The following is a 24,081-nucleotide window of genomic DNA, read 5'->3' on the forward strand; positions in this document are numbered from 1 at the left end:
CTGCTTCCCTTTTGAATTAAGCCTGAGGCTCCCTTCATGTGTTTCTAATGTATTATGCAAATTGACATCGATTTTTAATGTATTTTTAGGACTACCAGGAAGCTTCCGAAGTGGAGCCGTTTGTGACCCGCTTTCTCTGGAAGGAAGCGCAGAACCAGCTTCAGTCCCTGCAGAGCTCTCCGGGGCGCGGGATGGAGACCCCGGAGGAGCAGGAGAGGTGAGGGCCTCCATGCGGGGCCGCGGGGCTCCCGGGCTGCTGCTGGGAACGGGAACGCTGTGCTTGGAGCAGACGCTCCCGAGCAGCCGTCCTTGGGCACGGCGCATGAGCCTCAATGAGGCTAAAGGGTCCTCACGCTGGGGAAGTGCCAGAATTTGGCTTACTGTTACAGGAGTTCATCTTGCTCCTAAGCTGCGGAAAATAACATCCTGCAATATTCCTCAAGATATTTGGTGAGGTTTTGAGGAGCTTTGGCTTCATTCCATGCTTCAGGAGACAGGACAGCCTCCCAAAGCTGTGATCTGCAAGTTATTTACGGAGCTCTTTAGACTCCTGCTTAGTACACTTTGCAACTAATAGTTCAACCAAATATTCAAAATGTAGTCCTGGTCCTCACTATTCCTCGCTTGAATCATGAAGAAGAAACCACTAGAGACAGCTCCAGCGCACGTACAAACTCTGCAGTATCAGTGATTCTGCCATCATAGCATAAAAGTAATTTCTTAATCTGTTATGTTTCAGTATTGGTCCCAGAAAAGCATTTATCATCTATCCAGAATTAATTAATTCTCACCATTGTTGCTTCCTTATTAACAGATACATGTTGTTGTTTATCTTTTTTACCTTTAAGATGAAGGCCTAAGTATATATATATATATATATATGTAGTATATGATTTTCTCAATAACAAGTTCAGGTTTGAAGCCCTGATTGTTAGTTGCTTGTGTGATCCCAGTTCTACCACAGAGATGGTACAAAACCATGAACCATGCAAAGCAGCTGGTGAACGGCTAAGATTTGTACATTTCAGGCTTTGTGGAAAGCTCTGGGTAACATTCCTCTATTCATTTTTTCTTTTTATACTTTAAAAGATGTGAGCATTTAAAAAATGCTCACAGCCTGACCCTACTGCTCCTCTCCAGGTGATCCAGGTGGTAGACGTTCCTTAGCAAAACACAGACACCCTCTCTGTCTAGACGGACAAAAACGCCGCTCTCAGAGATCCCTCAAATATTAGCATGGATTTTAAGTCCATTTAATGTTCACACCTGGGTCCAGGCCCCTTACCCAGTCATCTATCGAGACCTCAGGTCTTTGCAGATGTGGATCTCCTCCTACTCACCTGCTAGTCCAACTTGAAGTTCACTAATAAATTATACATACATGCACTCATGGAAAACACTTATGCAATGGGATTTAATAGGTAGGTACATTAATTAGTGGTGATCAGGCACAGGACTCAGTTAGACAAACTGGCCTCTCTCATATTCCCTCCTCTCCCTTTCCCTTGCTTGTCCTTCCCATGCCCACCTTGCCTCTCCATTTCTCTGTCATTTTCCCCTCCCAAATACACAAGCTCTCCCTTATTACCCCCTTAAACCTGAATTTTGCTGCAGCTGTACCAAAATTGGCTATTCCTGCTACCTAGGCCAGCCCAGCCTTGGGTGGTGCTGCCGATACCTGGGATACTGGTGGGCTCACACCGTTCACACAGGTCCTCACTGTTCCCTTCACTTACCTGGGAAATCTGATGGTCCCTCGCCTAATTTGCCTTTAACCACCTGTGAAATTCTGCCATTCCTCACGAAATGGGCTAGATTAGCTATAAATTAGATTTTGAAAGTTAAGTTCTTTGTGAAATTTAAACATCGTTTTGGTCCAGCTTTACTTCCAACCCTGCTTTAGAAACAGCAGCTTGCTGGCCTGCCACAGAAACCTCCTGACCTGCCAAAAGGAGTTTAAGGAAGTTTTAAATTTCAAAGAATTTTACTGAAAAAATGAAACTTGGCTGTTTTCTGTAACATGTCTATTGCATTATTGCTATGTACCATCTTTTCTACGTGAGAAATTAGTTACTACAGATTTTGTCCTCCTTCTTGAATTTCCGCCGCAAATTCTGCAGGAGGTACAGCCACAAGCAGTTTGTGTGAATATTATTTCATTGCTGACTTGCCCTGCCGTGAGCTGTTGGGTTTTCCACACTCATCTGAATTTTAGCTGAATGCCTCTTACCATCTTTTCAGTGAATACAGTGTTTGTGCTGGCAAAGTGCCTGCTGCCTGAGGTTCATCGACCTTTACCCAACTAGATATAGAATAACCTATTTAGATTTTTGACACAGGAACTGTTTTTAATAAGCGAAGCACCACTAACAAATAGTGGATTTTGCTCTGCCTGCTTATTGCAACTAATTCTGTTTATTTTTCCAGGTATTAAAATATCTATATATCACAGAGATCTACTATGTAAGTTATAGTGTGTGCTTTGCTGGATGGTGTTTGCATAAGTAACTGAATCATGAAGCACATATGTAGCTTTTATAAAAAGAAAGCACTATTTCCTTACAAATGTACCTGCTCGTTGCTACCTAGTCTGTCTTCAGAAGCAAGAGCAGCAGAGGGCTGTAGAAACCTGCCTTGAATCCTTTGCCTATTTTACAATCCTGGAAAACCGCCACATGTGACTGGAAAAGTCTTTTGTATAAAGTTTTCATTTTGACTTAAGAGTATCTAATGTTCAGTTTGTTCCAAACTGCCGTGCTCAAGTGGGCAGCTGCCTTTTCTGTAGGAAGTCCAACATATGCTTGAGGGAAAACAGAGTTGTTACAAATGAGAAAATACCCTTCTCGACTAAAGTTACTTGATTTGAAAAGGCAAAATGCAAGATCTGTAAGGTTTTTTTTTTTTTTTTCTTCAAGATAATGACCTTTGACATATGATTTTCAATCCTAGGTATTGAGCCAATCTCACCTGATCTCAGCTTGTTTAAAACAAAACAAAAAACATTTTTCTCGTTTTTCTAAGTGACAGTCCATTTCAGTCAGCAAAGTACACTGTACAAGAATCAATAAAGCAAAACCTGTACAACTTGGGCATCACTTTTATAATAATTTTGCATTGTTTTCAAGGCTGCAGTGTGCCAAAAACACAGCTCACAAAAGGAGGAAGATCATTATAATTAATGATAATTAATAAGATTTGCCAACGTTTGCAGCAATATTTATGGGGTTGTAACCTCTCTACTCCTTTAAAATCACTTAAAGCCGCACACATGCTTTAGATCAGGATTGTTAAATCAAGGTTAAAATCAAGTTGTTAAATCAGCCTCCCTTCTTCAAAGTGATACAAGAAACCTTAAGGAGATGAGAGAAAATCTACTGTTAAGAGACAATGACTCTAATTCAAAATCATATCTAGAAATAAACTTAAAATTGTGTCAACATCTCAAGCTTCAACTATATTTTTCAAATGCCCTAGTATTCCTAAATTTGATTAAGTAGACTTTGAACCTAACAACAAAAAGAAAGATCAAATACATACAGAAAAAAATACCCCAAAAGATGTTTATCAAATTGCTAGAGAATTACATCTGACTTTTTTTTTAATGAGATTAACCTTTATGAGAGGGTGTCAACCTGCACTACAGATGCAACTGTTTTGGGCAGGTGTCTCTTTAAATATTTAATCAGGAAAATTGGCACGCTTCAATGGATGAGTCAATAAGCAAGCTAGTCAAAGGGATGAACCTGAGAGAGAAGCAGAGTAACTAAGATAAACAGGGCTTCTCTAATACAGAGTGCTCCTATAGTTATTACTGTTCATCAGGTTTATTTATTTATTTTATATTTTTGGAGCAAAAGCTCCTATTCATTATCTGAGATGGGCTGCCTTAGACATCTGGGTCAGGCATGAGTCAGACCTCTGAAAGGTGAAAAAACTGCATTTCCTCACCGGGCAGAAAAGGAGATAAGAGCACCTCAATGAAATGCCACGCTGCATCCAATTCAAATCTTGTGAATGTTTTCTTATCTCAGACCTCACTCTCACCTGCGTACACATTAACCCACGGAAACACGTTGACTTTATCATTAAGTATTTCAAAATAATGCTTGCTTTGCACTTTTCCATAAAGGTCTCTCATCCAGAGTTGGGACAGCTCTCCTCTTTTTCCCGAAGTGGACACTCATTTGGGGCATTTTCCTTTTTAGAATTTCATCCTGTATAAAAGTCTCATCCATAAGCTACTCTAACTCACCACTTCAGAGCACCAAAACAGGCGCTGCAAACTTTTAAGGGAAACTGTGTTTTTTTTTCCTTCACTGATTCCTTTTTTTTAAATCATTGTATGACAGATTTTCTTACCTTTAAGTACCAGGAACTCATAGCACCATATGGCAATAATACTGCCATTTTTATCAGCACATGGTGATTGTTCCACACCAAACGCCTGGGCTGGCAGGAGAAGCGGAGGCGCCCGGCTCGCTCTGCAGCAGAACGTGGAAGGCGCTCGTGCTCAGCGTGGCTGCTTGCAGTAAGCAGAGTTATTACCTGGGCCAAAGAGGGAGGAATGTGGTAGACTCCCTTGGACCACCTCTGATTTGCAGTGGGCTGTTTATGAAGAGAGAACATGCAGTATCTTCTTTTCTGGGTGGATTATGCATAGGTATTAAGGTAACACAACTAAAGCAACAAAGAGATGCAACAAAGAAGTATATGCAAGTACTCTCTCAGGAATATGACTAAAATGTTGTGAACTAAAAAATTGGGAAAAAAATACCCGGCATATTGCAAAGGTATATTGGAAAGCATATTCCAAGGCTTCTCAGCTGTGGAGGCCACCAGTTCAGAGCTTGCTGAGGCCCTCAGGCTGGCAGGGGAACCTCCTTTGCCCTTGGCCAGCCTCCAGCCGTGTCACCCTCATGAGAGGGCAACTCGTTAGCTTGGCTGCCAGCTCTCTGCTTGGAGGTTCTCAAAATCATCCATCTGGTTTATTCCAAGCATGGAATCTTCTCGTACCTTTGAAGCCTACCTGTTCCTGTCTTATCGGGAGATTTTATACTTCCATGGATAAGAAAGTTAAGCAGGAAAGAGGGAAAGAGTGACCGTTCCCTGGTTCACTTGTAATGGTGGGCTTACTAGGAAAACAAAATCCTCACACGAGCCAAGAAATGGCAAAGGCAGGGAGAAGGGCCCCCCCTCCTGAAAGTCCCCATCCGTCAGAGTGCAAACCTGAGCCTACGCTGCTGCAGAATGCAGCTTAAGGAAAAGATGACAAAAATTGCTTTTTTTTTCCCTCGAGTTTGCAAACATTTGGTGTGTCAGTGGTGCCACCTACGGACTGCTTCTGAGTTAATCCATGTTTCAGTGCTGCTGCATTTACAGCTCTTGATCACTGTGAGTATTTTGCAATGCACTTTCTCACACAGAAGGAGATTGTAACATGGAAAGAAATCACATGATTCATTACCGTTATATTTCATGCTGAAACAAAATAATCTGAGAGCAGTTTTCAAGCATATCAGCTGTAAGATCAGCAATCTCCTGCTTGGGCACTCAGAAATAGAGGCCTCTGCTTTTTGTGCTATAAAGCCAACTCCCAAATCGGGCAGGCAGATGCAGAAGCTCCTCAGCACATCGTCTCTCTAGCAGATAACGAGCAGGATGATTTTTGTGTGAAGCATCAGATAATCTGTGGATCACTTTTTACTCATGATAAACTGATAGCTGAACGGCATGAGAGCAACTGTGGATGATGTTACTTAGAAAACGCACCTGCAGCGGGCATCAACACACCTTTCCTTGCAAAGCACTAAGGGCTTGGATGCATTTGTCTCACAGGCTTTCCACGATGGAGCACTTCAACGAAACTGCCCGAGTGACTCTCCAGCTCACCCGATCTCCTCTCCACGTGCAATACGCTGCATCAGCCCTGAACCACAGCTGGATTAACTTTCTGTAGTACTGACATTTCTTGATGTGAATTATCCTAGTTAGTGGGACAGTATGAAAAATGAGCTTCATAAATAAACTGTACAAATATTAATACTAAAAAATAAACTGTACAAATATTAATACTAAAAAAGCCATGAAAATACTCATTATCTCATAGACAAAAGTTGAAAAAAATTGCAATTGGACAAAATGCCAATTTATTCATTTTTCAATGTATGTTTCTCAAAATGTACTATTTTTTTTTTTAAAGTCACTATTTTATTCACATTATTTTATGCACATCTGGTAGTTTTGCCATGTTTGATTAAATTAGCTGTACCCTATAATTCTTGGTGTTTCCAACCAGAAGCTTTCAAATGACTCCCGCTTCATCGTGTATGAGTCCTGGGAGATCAGCAGCACCTGGAATAGGTCTGTCTTATCTTTTGCATTACAGAAAGTTTTGCAGGTTAGAGAGCAATTGTGCAGAAGTGCTGAATATAAGTTACTCTAAATATCACTAACCCGTCTCTTGCTACATGCACCACCATTAATATTTCACAACAGTAGTTCGATTGCTTAAAACTAAAATATATTGAAACATACATTTTATTTTAAAATATATTTTAGTTAAAAATACCAGAAAGACACAGCTAGTCAGGAGTGCAGGAAAAAAAAGGCCAAGGGTGACAGCAAAGATATGGCATCAAGTGGATAGTGGTTGACTGCAGACTGAAGAACTAGGAAACAATATTGACATACTTCAGTGATGAGAACAAAGAAGGATTAAAATTTTTTTTAAAAAAATCATCCAGCAACATATTTAAACATGCAAGGAGGAATGAGGAGCCCAAATTTTCCCAAATCCATATCACAAAATCCATCAGACTGATTCCCAAAGTGTCTTTTTGGGCCCAAAACCAAAAATTACAGTGATCAAAAGTCCTAAAATCCAGGATCTAGGCAGAAATCTAAAGGAAGATGGAGAACTTTTGAAGCTCAGTGTTTGTGCTTTTGAATAATGCCCAGTTCAAAGCAGCTAAATTTATTTTCAAAGGACTGAAGAAAACTGGTAACACGCATCAACACATTAGGAACACAAAGAATACTGGGCTACAGCCAAGACACAATCAGGGTGATAAAGTTCACTGTACAAAATAAAAAGTGTATTTCTATAAGGAACTTCACAGCTAAGCTTCTAGCATCATCGTCTGTTCTGAAGCACAAAATCTATTACAGAATTATTAACTGTAACAAATCTGAATATTCCTCAATACATAGGAATATTTACTGCCTTTAAAAACTTGCTACATTCTTATTTTTATAATTATTTAGTCACTTTCAAACGAATTACAGCAAAACATTCCAAAGAAATAATGTGGACTTCTTGGAAGCTCCAGAGCTCACGACAACAATGCTACTCCCCGGTAAATACCATTTTTTCACAAAGCTTTTTCTGTTCCATGCAAAGAGCTCTGCTATATGAGCATGTTCTTTATGCAGAGCACCTCCGTATCACCACCCTTAGCCAGATCTTCTTGTGTGTAGTATGGAGGGCAAAGAAGGCCAACATCTGTATTTTAAACACAAGAATGGAAAATGTATCAGTCAGAGTAAGGCCTGCAGTGCTTGATTTTATGTGGTACAGAATATTATGCCAGCCTATGCTGTTCAAGAAAATGTCTAGAAGACGCAATACTTATTTGTGAATAGCAAAGTGGATCCAATTAAAGATTTGCAGGGAAAAAAAATACTTTCTGATGAAGACTTCATTTTAATTATACGTATTGACTGGAGTGTTAAATTACTGATATTTACCAACCAATAATTGTACATGCTTCCTGCTACATAAAAGCAAAACAGGAAGATACCCTACTCAGAAATTTTAGATATTTCAAGTTACTATTTCCAATACAAGACAAGGGGCATATAGCTTCCAGGAAGCATCAGCTCTCTCCAAGAAACAGTAGTTAGAGGCTGAGAGGGACAGAGCTAATCAAGGCTCAGTCCCTCTTTACAGAGAAAGGACAGGAAACTTGAGTGTTTTATCTTGACAGCACAAATCTGTTACAACGAAACCATAGTTTCCCATAACCTTATTGTCTGAGAAAGAAAAAAAAAAAATTACCTAGTTCTAAGTGACCTGAGCTCTCTCCTTAAAATAAACCAGCCAAAAATTTTTCAGACTTGATAAGCCTGAAAAATATAAAAATATAAATACATACAAATAAATATAAATATATAAATACAAATAAATATAAAAACATAAAAATATATGCCAAGGATTCCTGGAGTATCAGGGGATTACAGTAAATGATCAGACAATCCCTTTAAATCAAATTCCTTATGGGGAAATTCTAGCGGTCAAGACAAGAAGTTGGCTGTGAGAAGCAAAGCATCCAAACTGCTCTGTGCCCAGGGGACAGAGCAGGTAGGAGCCAGGATCGTCCCACAGCTGCTCTATTGATGGCTAGAGAAAGTGCAATTAGCAAAACGAAACGTGAGCGCCGTTCCGAGGTGCCTGGGCACCCGCGGCTGCCGTTGGACTCGCGGCGGCCATTACAGGGCAGCCCCGCCCGCCCAACCGCGCCAGGCCGCAGCGGGCGGCTGCCATGGAAACGCCTCCCGTCACGCGCTACTGCCGGGCGCAGGAAGGGCCGGTGGAAACACCCGGCGTTTTTATGGATCACCCCCGTGTTAGAAACGCGCGTGTAGATGTCGGAACTGTTTTAATGGGGAGTGCTTCACACATACACATGTGTAAATAAGCACTATGCATGTTATACGCCTATCTGAAAGGGAGAAAATGTTCGGGCTCATCAGGAGGAGAAACAAAACAAAAAATATGTCTGCGATGCTACCAGTATATTTTATGAAATAATTTTAGAGAGTGTGTAAAAAGATACTGCTGTAAAAATTAGGAAAAAAAGAACCATAACCTGCTTATAATTAATATACAGTCTGTACTTTAAAAATAAATTTACCTCAGCCCAAAAGCAACTCCTCCTTATGACACATCCAGGTAACTACGAACAATATTAAGCAATTCTAAGCCATATTCTGAATCTGACTCAACACGAAATTACAGCCTTAGAGACTTTATATAGATAAGCTATTACAATGAAGAAAAATGTACTTACCTGTCTCAGGATGATTCAGGAAGACGTGGGTTTTCAGGACTGTTAAATCCAATATTACCCTAAAGCAGTAACTACTGGAGATAGCAAATTCATTTCCTATCAGTAATGGGAACCAGGATCTACTACTGTCCCTTGCTCACCCCTTACGTGGCCAAAGCTGCTTCAGGTCGGGCTACAAGAGTGGCAAGTTCCCTCTGTAATTGAAAACCTAATCTTTATATAAAGATTTGAGCTCCAAGGATACTAAATAACCTTTTGGCAAAGAAAACAAAAGATAGAGAAAAAATGTTTTAACATTTCCGGCACTGTGACATTAACTATTAAATTGATATTCATTTCACCAAAGCTTACTAACCCGCTGATGTGTCAGAGTAATACTTTCATAGCCCAATGTTAGGTAAGATTCTGAAGAATCTTAAGATTCTTCTTCAAGAATAAAATTTTTCAGAAAAATGTGCAAAACTGAAGGATTTATGAACACATCTAGAGAGACAAATCCTATTAATGAACCTAATTCCCAAAACAAAAATCCCAGTCCCTGAGCTCTTAGCAGCCCTTCACTAAATAGACTTAGCACCTACGTTTCCTCTCTTTGCTTTCTCTCTCTCCACAAATCTTGCAGTTCCTTCCTGCAAAAAAGGTTCAATTCCAAAAGGCCAAAGAGGAAGGACTGCAATATACCCATGTGTTTTATTCTGGTCCCATTTATAATCTGGTGATTACAGCTTTGCTTTTCTGCGAATGACCTTCAATAAATCCATCACAACTCCTGCTTTTAGAGCAAACCACTCAATTCCGAGAATCGCGCAGAGGATAACAGCAGGTTTGGGTGATGTCCCCGGGAAGCACAGGCAGCACAGTCACTCAGGGGACACGCTGTGCCGCTGAAACCCTGACCCATGCAGTGGGGCTGCAGCCCCTCTCCAAGAGGCTCTCTGTGCAGTTTACCCTCTGGCACTCGCCTGCTGAATTCCACGCAGCCCCATCTAAGGCACCTTACGAGACTGATCAAAGCAGCACTTCTTTTCCTTAAGTCCTCCCCTGCCGAATGTGCTACCTCTCCTACCGTTTGAAGGGCTTTCCCGGTGCATGGAGTGGTTTGTCCTTGAAACTATGCAGCTTTCAGAAGAAAACAGCATTAGCTGCACATGTAAGTGCCTTCCCCCCCCCCCCCACTTCATACCAGTGGTTACATATGCATTAAAGAGGTTTTATTTAGCATTTTACAAGAGGCAGAAAAAAAATGGAAATATTGCTTAAGGAAAAATAAGTAAATAAATAAATTCTCTTTCAGCATCATGGTGGGTCCTCGACAGCAACTAGAAGCCGTGGTTCCAAGCATTGCTAATGGCACAACATCACTGAATGCTTTTCATCACAGCAGTATATACTGTATATGTATATATTATATGGCAGTATATAGGTACCCTGGGGAAGAGAGCAGGATGTGATAGTTCATTACAGGTGTGAGCTTTCCCTTTTCAACATGAAACATTACATGTTCTCTTGTGAGGGGCTCAGCGGAACCTGCATTCCAAAGGCAAAGCAGGACAACCGTGCCAAGCTCTTTGCTGTGTAAACTCAACTCCTGATCAATGATCAGAGAAGCACGTTGTGATTGATTTGACTAAGTATTTGTGTGTAGTCTGAGCTTCCATTAATAAAAGTCATTACTTCATGCTGTTTTCTCCTTTTTCCAGAGAAATGGGTATGAACTTGAACACATCTATTATCATAAACTTGTTATTTTAAAGTCATCGCTGAGGAGAATAAACAGGGGGACACCTTTTTGTGCTAAAACAGAACTTCACTTGGAGAGGGGATACCTGCCCAGGGAAAGACGAGGCAGAACCATCTTCTCTTCCCAGCACCTGCCTTCCCCCTCCCCAACCTCCTCCCCTGAAACCTGCCTCATGGGCTGTGCTGGGGCCCTCACGAGCAGGAAGCTTTGAGCTCCACATCCTCAATACTCGGGAATTAATTTTCACTGTATCTGATCCTAATACTGTTCTCATAAAAGAAACGCCTGTTAAACTTAGAAGCAGAAATAACATCTTCCCAGAGAAGTCACCTTGCTGTCCCATTAGCATCTAAGCAGCAGGCGAGCCCTTCAGCCCAGAAATTGCACTTGTAATTATGCTTGTAGCTGATTTAATAATAAATAAAATAGGCAGAAAAGACTAGTGTAACCTCACAGTTCCATTACAGTACCAAGTGACTGCTCTCTCATCCAGCATGGCAGATAAATATGAAATAAACACCCCCTTGAGAAATCTGGGACAGGACACATAGCAAGCTGCTTCTCTATCAAGTTATGGAGCTGGGGAGAGGAACCCCTCTAGCAAGAAGCCCCAGATGTTAGGAAGTTTAATGCCTCTAGCAACTTCTGAACCCAGGAAGGCCCGGGACAGCGTTCTGCAGAAGTCTGGTCCATCCACCAACTGCCTGCAAAGATCACCAGACTGTCTCCACACCTTCAACAAACCATGCTCTTCTAGAGACAGAAGCAGGTTCTACCTGCCAGGTCATGAAACAAATGACATTCAGGGTATTTCCTATGGTGCTGAAAGGTACCTTACAGTGGCAGGTACTTGTTATGTAAAAATCCGAAAGGAGCCTGTTCCAGAAAACACTGCAGGAGGCGGCAGCACAGCACCCACAGCGCGCTGCCCTCTAAATGGAGCATAAACCCAAGGCTCAGAGCTTGGCACGCGAGGAACCTTCCCTGGGCACGCGCTGTGCTGCAACGCAGGCAGGACACACAGTGCCCCGGACACCTCCCCCTGCCCTGCACACGTCCTGGCAGGCTGATCCGCGTGAGACTTCAAATACATGGATTTAGATACTTACATGTTCAAAAAATAGGGATTCACTGGGTACACACTGGACCATTTTACTTCTCGGGGTCAGTATGTTACACAACCAAGAAATCATCTAATGCCCTTTGCAACCTTTACACACATAAATAGAAACATCAGTCTACAGAAAGTCTAAGATCAAGCAAAAAAGGTAGAGAGAGAAAATGAAACCTTAGCAAAGAATGAAAAAAACAGACAAAAATAGAGGCTCTTTTATAATATATGCTTAGACATGAACAAACCTTTGAAGGTCCTTCTGGCAGAAGAATTTAATGAAAACATGCTGAGAAAGAAGGTTTGAGTAGGTCACAGCTCTTCTACCACCTATTATTCTCCTTCATATTTTTGCTAGTAGACAAACATTTGAATGAATGGTAAGAACAAATTTGAGTTTCACTTAAGAGTTGTGAGACAGCCACATGCAGAGATAACCTTCAACATATACTGGGCAAACAATCCATGTTATTCACTTTAAAACACTACCAGTGACAAAAAAACTGAGCAGATTTCAGTTTTGTAACATCACTCCTAAACACTACATAAATAAAATACACTTGCAAGATAATTTTGCTCCACATTCACATAATTTAAAGTGTTTGTCAAATTGTTGCTAAATATGAGAAACACAATCTGTAGGACGAACTCATTTGAACTGTTTTGGGGAGGGAAATAAGTACTTGATTCTATCAAGTGTCATCTACAAGTTTTTGGTGCTATTGTAAAGTTATCCAATACACTCTAATTTAGTTTCCATCCTCATTTGCTAAAAAGTTTAAAAGAAAGTGCCTTTGGCATAAAAAAGGATCTTACGGTAGCTTGTGAATGCAGAAAATTTTGAAGACAAAAACTTTCAATTTCAAAAAGAAAAAAGAAACTATTACTGAAAATTGTCAACTGAAAGAAATATTTTCAAGAAATACAACAGATTCCTGTTCTCCATTTGTTTTTTAAAAAAAAACACTATTCTAATTTAAGAAAAAAAAGTTACGCCATCCACTATAGATTGCTAAAAAACTTTCCCCATATGTATGATAAGAGCTTAAGTGCTGCCTCATTCTTGATATTTAAATGCTTAGACATTTCTCTTGTATTGACCAACAATGATGGATTTTTACTTTTAGAAAAACTGTTAATAACAAGATATTTCATTGCTTGAAAGAAGGCAGGTAAAAAAGGCAGGAAAAAGATAGTGAAGTTTTGACCCTCCAGAATATGTATGTACTCCTAAGTCATTTGAAGATTTGATGTAGCTGGTAGCTACTGTCCATTATTACTGCCAAAGAAGAGAGAGGGAACAAGCAAAAAATCAATTCAAGTATTAGTTTGAAGTTTGTGGTCAAATGAACTATATGGTTAATGAACTATATGGACACACTATATATGAACACAGCTGATTCAAGGAAAAGTCTGTCACAGAGAAACAAAATAATTTACTTTCACTGCTACCTCAGACATTACAAATTAAAGGTTTGGGTTGCAAAACATTCAGGTGATAGAAATAAGCATTTCTGTAGATTTCATAAGGTCTTTTTTTCATCTGTAGGCACTCAAGTACCTTCTAAAAATCTTCTGTAAAAATATGCTTCGCCAATGGATCTCATCTTCCCAACAACCTATCACTTCTTGTGTAAATCAACAGAAGTGTTGCTGTTCTCCTGCAAACAAACAAACCCGCTAATTACTTCAGTTATAATTGTCATTTAAACAAAGTCTCCATGTATCTCCTTATCAATCTTTTCTACTCCGTGCACGTTTAACAATTTAATGTATTTCACGTTAATCCAAAGAGCTATACTGTCATTAATCACCAGACCTGAAGGCTTCCTGGCAGCCTGGGCCAGCCCGACAGCAGCACGTGGCTCAAGTGCAGAGCTGAGCGGGGGTCCCGTGCTCCCCGCACGGCCCTCCCAAAGGTGCTGCCGTGAGGGACAAACACGACACCCGGCCTCGAACTGCAGCAGCACCTCTCTTGTTAAGGACTACAGCACTCCCAGAAGCCTTCTCCATCTAAAAATACAGTTTTCATCCATGGATGGGCATACATATTCATTTCTGATTTCAAGTCTTTGGTACTAGGGAATATTAAGATGGAAAATAACTTTTTTACTATTGCCTCTGCGGTGAAGTGGTAACAAGCAGCCGTTCCTGCCACACAGGACCATGGACACACTGCAGGGCTGCCGGCTTCCCGGCAGGAACTGTGAGTGCGTTTGGGGTTTCTTGGTCTTTTAGCACATTCTTAGCTATGTGCACATCTCATTTATCCCTCTGGCTTGTGTGTGGTGGGAGGCATAGGAACACTTAGCACTCTGGAATTTTCTGATATAATTATAGCATCTACAGCATATATATATACAAAAAAACCCACTAGCATGCAGAGGACAGAGGGTGGAAATGAACATCTTTCTTCTTTGTCAATGGAGAAATGACTCAATGAAAAGCAAGCTGCTTCATTTTGGCATGCAAACAGATCTGAAGACATTTCACATCTGAAGCACTTCAAGGCTAATGTACCTCTAAGCAAACTCAGGAGTAGGTCATTCTACTACATTCAACAGTAGATGTTTTTATGTGGCATTAACACCAAAACAATTATTCTAGTCAACTCCACAAGATAAAAAAAGCAAACACATCATCACAGACAAAGTTCAACACTTTTAACAGAAAATTAACATCTGTTGTACAACTGGCGAGCAAGTAACAACTTTTCATGCTGACGAGACCAGTTTACGTGCCATGCCCTTCCCAGTATTCCCTGTAAGATCACATGGCAGATTCACCAGCTTTTGCTTTCTTCTCATGTGAAAAGGGCAGTACGGTCCTTCGGCTTCCTGCTCAGCCACTTAGACAATCAAGACACCAGTAACAGCAACTGATATTTCTGACTTGACACTGTCACCCCTAACATTCCAACTAACAACAGTTTGTGATTTACCAACCCTTCTTGGCTGGTACTGGTTTTTACTGTCTTTCCCTCTACCCTAATTATTGTGGTTGGATCCCCATGTATTTATGAACATAATCATTATGTGAAAGCATACTCATAAGCAGTTTTTCTATTCTATGCATGCAACTCTTTAAATACTTTTTTCAGTATCTAAAAGCCTTTTAAGAGCCTCATTTCTACTGCATTTAATTGGAACAAGGTGTGTTGCTACTTTTATGAATTTGATATTTCAAAACAGTAAAACTGAATTTGTGCAATAATCAGCAAAAAAATCACTTTTGGGTTGTTATTCCTCAGCCTTACTTTCTCAGCATTCATGGAGCTGTGCTGTACATATATGCACACGTGTGCACTCATACAGACCCTTCCTGCCATCTCCTCACAGCCCTGGAGAGCTGCCTATGTGGAATGATTGTCTCAACTATAAATGAATTTACTCAAGATTGAAGACTTCAGGACACATTATTAAAGGGATATAGCTGGATGATGGCAAGGATACTGGTGAAAAGTTGTTACAGGTAATATTTCATCTTGAAATGAAATACCTTAGTCTTGCAGAAGGTTAATTCCACTACTATTAAAAAATAAGCTTCAAGTTGCCTGTCTAGTTTTGGTAGATTTAAATGCATTCATAAAAAATGCTTTGTGGTAGGGTTAAGGGAGCCAAATCATCAAAGACTTCCAAATCAAGGGCTAAAGCTTCTCACCCTGAGAGGTTTTTGTTATCACCTTCAGACAAATACATTAAAGAGATGCAAAAAACGAGACCACAGACGGATGGCAAGTTTTCAAATTGTTTTCCAGAAAAAAAATAAGCTAACATAACAGTTAAGAACTGCCTCAAATTTCAGATAACACAGTACTCATTTGGAAGAAGTGTTCCTTAATGGTGGACCTATTTCCAGAAAGAACACAAGTAACTCAAAAGCAGGCTGGTACACAACCTAGTTTGATACTCTAACACTTATATCCCAGAATGATTCCCCACTTGTCATCTATAGAATATGAACTATAATAATCCTAAAATACTTGATGTACTAAGAAGAAAATTATTTCATTTCCATGTTTACGGTGCCACTCCTGAATGTCCTGCACAATCATCACTCATTTCTCCCCAGAAAATGCACTCTGCAGAAGCATTAACTAGAGACAACAGTAACACGAAATGCATTTAAATTTCCTAAATTTCCTTTACAGTGGACACTAATCTTAAGCAGGAAATAAAAATAAAAATAAAATACTGGGATTAAGCTTTCACCAGACGAGAATTTTATCAAGATTCTTTTATTTTAAAGAAGTATAGCTACGGCTGACACACAATGACAAAGCTGTCATATACTATACTATGATTTCCCAAATTTGGGTTATCTGATCTTTTTTTCTTAAAGATGAATTAAAATACTTTTTTTAAAAACCATTCTTGTCATGGCAAGATGCCAAATACGGCTCTGCCACATATACATCAGGGAAGTTGTTATGCACAACAGCAATAGAGCTATAACTGCACAGTTAGTCTTTTCAAGGTTATATGAATTTGAGAGACTTTAAGAAATATTTTTCTTATAAAATGAATAGTCAAAACCTCCATGACCATTTTTTATAATTTCATTTAATATGCAAAAAAAAAAATCACTTACTGGTTTTTCAAGTACAATTGGATGATCAGGAAGAAACTTTGGCTTCTCTTGAGAGAGTGAAACATTTGAAAGCTTTAAAAGAAAGTCTCTGCTGTATTTGATTCTTTCTGTAACACAAAATTATGCAGTTATTTCAGCTTTGATATTTACGGTCCTCAAGCCAGGAGAGGTGTAAGAGACTTTCATTTCTATTACAAGGATAGAATTGCATGTGAAAAGAGCAGATATTCAAGTCTCAGCTTGAGATGGGGTACTTGCAATAAATTACATAGCTTTTCAGTTTTACTCCTATCAAACCAACTCAGTAAATAGGGAGAACTATTCTAATCTAATGGAACATTTATGTTTTAGTAAAAAGGAACACAACCAAAGGTGAATCTAACCTTACACCCCATGTAGACTGACTCCCAGTACCTTGTTCTAATTAACAGAAACTTCACAAATTGCTCTTGAAATCCTAAAAGGAAATTCCTCTGAGTTAGTAATAATTCATGCCATCAAAGTGGCACAAATTTATGGGACGTGCAACATGAAAACCTATGTAGTCTCTTTTCATAGCACTATTAAGTTGACGTCTTTCAACAACTAAAAGCAATCACGTATACTGCATATAAGCGCAAATATTAACACCAATTAGCAAGTTTGAAGGGATTTATGCGGACTTAAAAGTTGAGGTCTATGCTACATTTGGTTTGTTCCACTATTTCTACCATAGCCAGATATAATATGTCCACCTAATACAGAGTCAAATATGTGAAAAACAAAAACAACAAGAACAAAAAAAACCACACTAAAAACAAGAACATATGCACACACAAAAATGCACAAAAAAATAGAAAACAAAACCCACAATACAGATGCAAAAAGAAAGGAATGGTGTGGGGCAAGAAGGGACAAACCTTATTTCTTTGTCCTTGATGAGAAAGAAGTTCCTTTTTTAAGAATTGTAATTTAGCCACTTGCTTCCTTTTTAGACTGTGTTCTGTTGACAGGAAAAGCCTTGAAATCAAGTATGAGGGTCATTTTCCCTGTCTTTGACCACAAGTGATTGATTTTAATAATTGCTGAACTTAAGTGAGGGAAATGGTTAACCTCAGCAATACTTAAAGCTGGAGATAAAATGAAGTTTGAAAGCAAATTTGATACTACGACAAAAGAGGGGGAAAAAGCAGATTGTGATTTACAGGCAGTAGCAGAACAACAGGACCTCTGAAGATGTTTCACTCTGAGGTTAACAGCAATGATCATTAGCAAGCAACAACTCTGAACACAAGTGTAAGAGCAAGTTTCCCCTATTGACAAATGGAGAGGTGACCCAGGAAGCAGTCACAGAGCAGTTAACATGACAGAAGATCCAAAGTGGTAATTGATACAGGAGACCAGAACCAGATGAGAAAAATGCAGTCAAGATTTTGTAAAACAGAAGAGTTCTATATAGCAAAAGCAGAGTAGGTGAGAAAGGATCAGAAAGTCATCACCAATGAACCAAACATAAATCCACAATCCAGGCAAAGTGCAGCCAGAGAAAGCTGTGGTTCCTGGTCTGCTCACCCAGATCAAGAACAAGAGATGGGACCCTGCCTAATACAGAATGGAATACAACACTAAAAACAAACAAACAAAAACCAACAGTCACTCACCTTCCAAATCAGTAACGAATGACAGCGTAGAATGACAGCATCCTCAAAAACTTGGGCATGGCAACCCCTCAGGCTGAAGAAAAATATGGACAGCTCAAAAGCTCACATAAAATTTAACAGAATTCTTTTAATTCTCAGGTGGTGAGGGCAATAAAAAACTCTATCTCCAGAAATTACTTAAACATTGCAGATAAACAACCAAGATGCCTGATTACAGTAGATTTTTCCTAATAATGTATTCCTGATGAACAGATCAACTACTCAGGAGTACTGTCACAGTTCCAATGACACAGTTAAGAATGAAGAATTAAGCTGGAGGTGATGCACAAAAGGATTTTAAAATAATTTTGGAAACTGAGAACATACATTAAAGAAATGGTGGAGTAAAATTTGGCCTGTTTAACCTATCAAAGAGTGATAGAACATATGGCAGCTTTATGACCACTGAGCAACGAGCACTACAGAAGTGATCCATGAAGTGATCCACACTGAAAAGCATGAGGAAGAAACCTTATGGACAAGGCTGGCACAAGAACTACCATCCTGAGAGCCATTCATGACTACTCCAGTAGTAAAGGACTGGATTAGAAGAAACCAGAGGATGCAACATGCCCACACACAGAAACGACATGCAGATGTATGCAAGGCAAGGGTTGTATCAAGAAGCTTTCGTGCTTGAGCTCTACCAGTGCAAGACAAGTAGACACTGCCAGGGGAAGTTTCCCTCCTCAATTAAAGCCAAATTTTATACTTACTCTGGAGCAACACATGGGGAGAGGGGGGAAAACAAACAAAAAACAAAAACCAACACACAATGGTTATGTTTACCTCACGAAGCGTGGTGCAGAAGGAAGCCAACCTCTCAAAATGGTATTAGAAAAAAAATAATACTTAGTCCACATGTCAAATGTCACCCACTCAGATAACACAATTCTGACATATATCTATATGCAATATTTTACCTTTCTTTTCTTCTAATTCATTCGGTTTTGGTTGACTGGGTATCAGAGTTTGAGTTAAGAGCTTCATTCCAGTCATTTCAGACAACTAAAAAATGGAGGAAAAAAAGGTTTAAAATCCTTATATATTTCACAAAAACAAGTTATGAAACTAGCAATTCCCTTTTAGCAAGATGTGCAGCATATGATCTGTTTGTTTGCTTGTTTTTTAATAGACAGTATGAGCAGAATTTCAACAGTCAGTTTTGTTTTCAAAGCCAGGAAGTTTCTGGGCAACTTAGCCTTCTTGCACTCACACTGGATTCTGTTCACTTTTTTCCTGCTCTTTTTAAATTAGTAAGGAAAACAGTGATCTAAAACAGTCCTAAAAGAAACAGACTTGCACAAATTCAACCACTAGTAGTCAACACTGTAGCTGTGTCTAACAGTTGATGCATCTCTGATTGTAAGATGAAGGTCCTCTCCCCATACACAAAAGAACAGCTGGAAAAAAAGGTATATTAGTGATATAAAATGCCTCAAAGATTCAGTCTGAACCCATAACACACTTACTACTAGTGGCCATATGCAATAAGGCAATAACTCAACTATCCATGAAGCAGCATAAACAAGTGGTAGAAGGAATGATGACATTTGAGACAGCAGATTAGAGCCTGAAAAGTACAGATGCTACTTTGTTTTTAATCTTTACTATTTAGGAGGTTGCATGTCTCCTAGACATGCAGCTAAGTTAAGATAATAGAGGAACGACGACTTCCATGTCATTGTTCTGGGGAATCTGGGGGTGTTGGGTGACAGCCCAATGACCATGAGCCAGCTGTGTGCCCAGGTGGCCAAGAAGGCCAAGGGATCCTGGCTTGTATTAGGAACAGAGTAGCCAGCAGGACCAGGGACGTGACTGTCCCCCTGTACTCGGTGCTGGTGAGGCTGCACTGTGAATATGGGGTTCAGTTTTGGGCCCCTCACTGCAAGAAGTACATTGAGGTGCTGGAGCGTGTCCAGAGAAGGGCAACGAAGCTGGGGAAGGGGATGGAATAGAACATATCTAAAGTCAGGGAAGGCAGGGAACACACTGAAATGCAACGTGTTTGTCTTAGTTAAAGAACACCTCTTGGTTAGGAAAATACTCTGTGAATCCTATGCTCACCTCCTGGCCAATGTCATCAGTCTAAATCCAAAATAGACAAATTCAGAGTACATAGATCAGCAGATATTTGGAGGCAGTCACAAAGCACCTGACAGTGAAAACATTTAAAACCCTCCTCACTATTCTTTTTTTCTTTTTTAAAAAAGGTCAGTAAAGAATAGAGCTATACTAAGACCAAAGAAATGCTGCATGTAGCCACACACAGCCAAATACTGATAAAATTCAGAGTACTGCAGCATTGCTGCCTAGAATGCTATTCTAAAAAGGAATATAGAGTTTGTTCTCCTAAATACATGTTTAAAAAAACAAGTATTAATTTCCTTACCTGTAAATTAAAATAAATGTGTTACAGCAGTCATCACCTTACAGTTGGTAGGATAGGCTGGTTACAGCTCTATTTATTTAAACCTCCACCTCCCTGGTTTTTAAATAGTCAAAAGTGACTGAAGTATTCTGCAAGATTCATGCAATAAATGAAGACTTATAGGATTGTTAGACTGATACTGGAAGAAAGATAAAGGAACAGATCCCTGTCCTAAAATTTCAGGGTTTTTCTTTTTAAGATCAGTTTGACTGAGGAAGCTAGAAAAATTTGCTTTAGGAATAGTCATGCCACAAAACTACACAATAATTCACTTTCCTCTTCAAGGTGTTGGGGGAAAGGCAACAGTGCCTATATTATCCATCTATAACAAATAGTACGGTTAGTTCCTTATTGCTGTTGACAATACTGTCCTACCATACCTTTAACCACCCTGCTTGTCACTGAATTAAAAAAAAAAAAGAAAACATCTAACAAGGAATATTTCCTAAAAAATATCTTTTATTTTTTAAAATGTGTAGGTGAAGCTACCTTCACATTTGAACACTTACTCATAGATCTACTGCAAAGAAACCGAAATAATAAAACAATTAATCTCAGCTACAGATCCTACCAAAAATATAAAATATTTATGTTGTTGCTTAAGAACTGACTGTAATACAGATTCCTAGATGTTACACAAAAACTCACTTCCTCAGCCAGAAAAAATGAAAAGATGTAAAACGAAAAGATGTATTTCCTGAATACATAAAGGGAAAGATTACTGACTAATCTATCTTTAAAAAACTTATAAACTGGGAATAGCTGTCAATAATCAACAACATCTCTCCCTGCCCCACTCTTCCAATTTTGAACATCAAAGTCAAGCTTTCATGTTCAGAAATCCTGTGCAGTTAAGTAACTGTTCATCTGCAATCCTATGATACTAGCACACACCAGAACAGAACCCCCCACTTGATCAAACTCCCTCTGAATTCTAGTCTGATATAAGGAATCAAAATCCTTTTCACTTGTGGGAAGTGGTTCAAACAAAAGGCACGGGCAGCTCTCACTGCACCCAGCTTGGTACTTGACTGCAGGGACAGCTGACCACAAGGCTTCCCGATGGGACAGTTTTCCTCTCATAATGAGAGTCTTCCAATAGGCTTTAAAGCCCCTGTGCTAAGGGATAATGTATATGCAGTCACATACTACTACTAGAGAGACTATGGAGGAAAAGAAATGCCCAGAACCTTGAGGAACATCACTCTTCATCAAAATCCAAAGGACATTCAAATCAATACAACATAAAATCAAGATGAGTTAAAAAAGATCCACCTGAAACACTAGAAACTTCCCTTTGCAGCAAACACCTGTTTGAGACATACTGTAATGCATCTAAAATCAAGCATTTAGGGCAGTAAAGCTTGGTACCAGAGTGCTTCTGTTTTTTTGAATATCCCATTCACTGCCTGTTCCAGCAGAGTCAACAAAACGAAGCCTCAAGATACAAGTACAGAGAAGAGTTATAGAAGGCTTTTTGGTGATTTTATATTTTCACATTACACATGTTTGTGCGTGTATATGTACAGGCACATATATATGTGTATGTGCGCATATATACACACATAGGTAGGTATTTGCACACATACAGTCACCTAAATATCTGGAAAAAACTTAAGAAATTTAGTTTTGTGAAATTTGCTGCCTCAAATGAATTTGTGTTCATGTTAATAAAGTGTAAAAAAAATGAAAACACACACACATTTTTGTAGTGAGTAACATTACTCACTAAATATAATGGGGAAAGACTGAATACCTTGAATAATTCTGTGTACTTCAAGATTAAAACAGCAAAACCACTAACAAAGACTAAAAAAACCCACAGAGACTTTTATTACACCTCCTTGTATAACTCACAGGATGCATTTTTTCAGTTACCAGTGCACACCGATATCGAAAAGGCATCTTGAAGCTGAAGTTTCTTTTCGACATTTCTAATATGTCGCTTTTGCAGCATAACAGTGCTCTTGAACTTGTAACTGGAAATATCACATGCTTTCCAATAGTAATAGCAGGGGGTAGCTCCCCATTTATGGCACTCTGGAATGCATTCCTTGGGAAGCTTAGTCATTACTAACCTTGTCCTTACTGTAGTTTCTTAATACTCACCCAGCCAACCTCCCTCGGCAAGCACACCTCAGTGCTGCTGGGCAACTCAGGCTGGAAGTTGAAAGCAATCACTGGCTCTGGTGTGGAAAAAAAAAAAAAAAGCAGATATTAAGGAAAAACAGTAGAGACTATGGTTTTGTTTTGTGATGCCTGCCACCAGAACAGCAATGGAATCAGGTTGCAAAGACATGATCCAGCTGCTTTTTAATGTCTTAAATGGAAAATTGGATCTATGGTGATTATGGCTTTTCTTTCATGAGTTATAACGTACAACACAAGCTTAGGGTGCTACTTAATTTCTGTTCACACCAGTGCTGCCATTGTTATTTCTCTAACCAAAAACTTGTAACTTACAATGACAACAATAAAATCGATAAAATTGCAATATCTGAAAGATGCAATCAGGGATTAAAAACAAGCAAAAGCAAACACACACACTCATGCACTTGATGCAAATGCATAATTTTCTTAAGACCTTTCTTAACTTTTATCAAAACACAATAAAAATGGTATGGTGCACTATACCACACTTGCAAAAAATCTGAGGAGTAAGCCACTTCTTGAATTGCCTTTTTTTTCCTTCAAAAACAGAAGTCTACTACCAATAATCCAAGTTCCAAATTAACGGAGGTAACAACCAGCTTTCTAAGTAGTAAAGTTTCAGATGCCAAATGAGAACACTGAAAAGAAATCTGCATAGACCTGACATAGTTTAAATTCAAATTTTATCAGAGATGATGCAGTAAGATCAGCACATAGTAAAGTATTTTACGCTATGGCAGCTGAAACAAAAAGCCTTAATATATATATATATATATTTATATAAAAAAGGAAAGGAAAAAAGAAGGGTGGAAAAAAAAAGAGAGGAGTATGAGATACGCCAGGCACATTCTTGTTATCTCCCTTAAAGCAACACAAGTTCTGGCTAAATTAATTGCATCTTCATACTCACCATTTTGTGAGGACAAATGACGTACAGGTCGTGCTGGCTGAAGGGATTTACCAATGAGCTTCTTAGTTTCCTCTAGCATTTTGAAGTGTCACGCTTTAAAAAAGTAGCAGGAATCAACACAGGCATACGTAAGGACATTAAACAATTAGATCAGTTTATCTACTTGTTTATTTACTAGTTACATTTGTCAAGAGAATATATTATCTGTTAGCTACTCAGATCGGGGAAGAAAAAAAATCATGGAAGAAAGAATCAGACATTTCTGTCACTCCTCATTCCACTCAAGCCAGCCCAGCTTCTTCTCAGAACCATTTTTTTCAGTGGGCAAGCCTATAAGATTGGAGAACAGGGATAGGACGGGTGATGGAAACTAAGGTATTTTCTAACAGGGCTAATTTAA

The 24,081-nt window shown here is 39.2% G+C and overlaps 1 protein-coding gene across 1 annotated transcript; it reads right to left on the reverse strand.

Moving 5' to 3' along the window:
- Positions 1-13,422: 13,422 nt before the first annotated feature.
- On the reverse strand, positions 13,423-23,912 carry CUNH8orf88 (chromosome unknown C8orf88 homolog). The gene is made up of 5 exons (XM_088534114.1): positions 23,682-23,912; positions 22,730-22,806; positions 19,113-19,197; positions 16,511-16,617; positions 13,423-13,581 (listed from the first exon to the last, which is right to left on the reverse strand). The coding sequence occupies exons 1-5, from the start codon at positions 23,758-23,760 to the stop codon at positions 13,543-13,545; spliced, it is 387 nt and encodes a 128-aa protein (XP_088390240.1). The 5' UTR covers positions 23,761-23,912; the 3' UTR covers positions 13,423-13,542.
- Positions 23,913-24,081: the final 169 nt, after the last annotated feature.

The sequence above is a fragment of the Tinamus guttatus genome, unplaced genomic scaffold (assembly GCF_059628265.1).
Source record: "Tinamus guttatus ecotype Peru unplaced genomic scaffold, ASM5962826v1 Tinamus_guttatus_pri_ptg000542l, whole genome shotgun sequence".
Classification (NCBI taxonomy): domain Eukaryota; kingdom Metazoa; phylum Chordata; class Aves; order Tinamiformes; family Tinamidae; genus Tinamus; species Tinamus guttatus.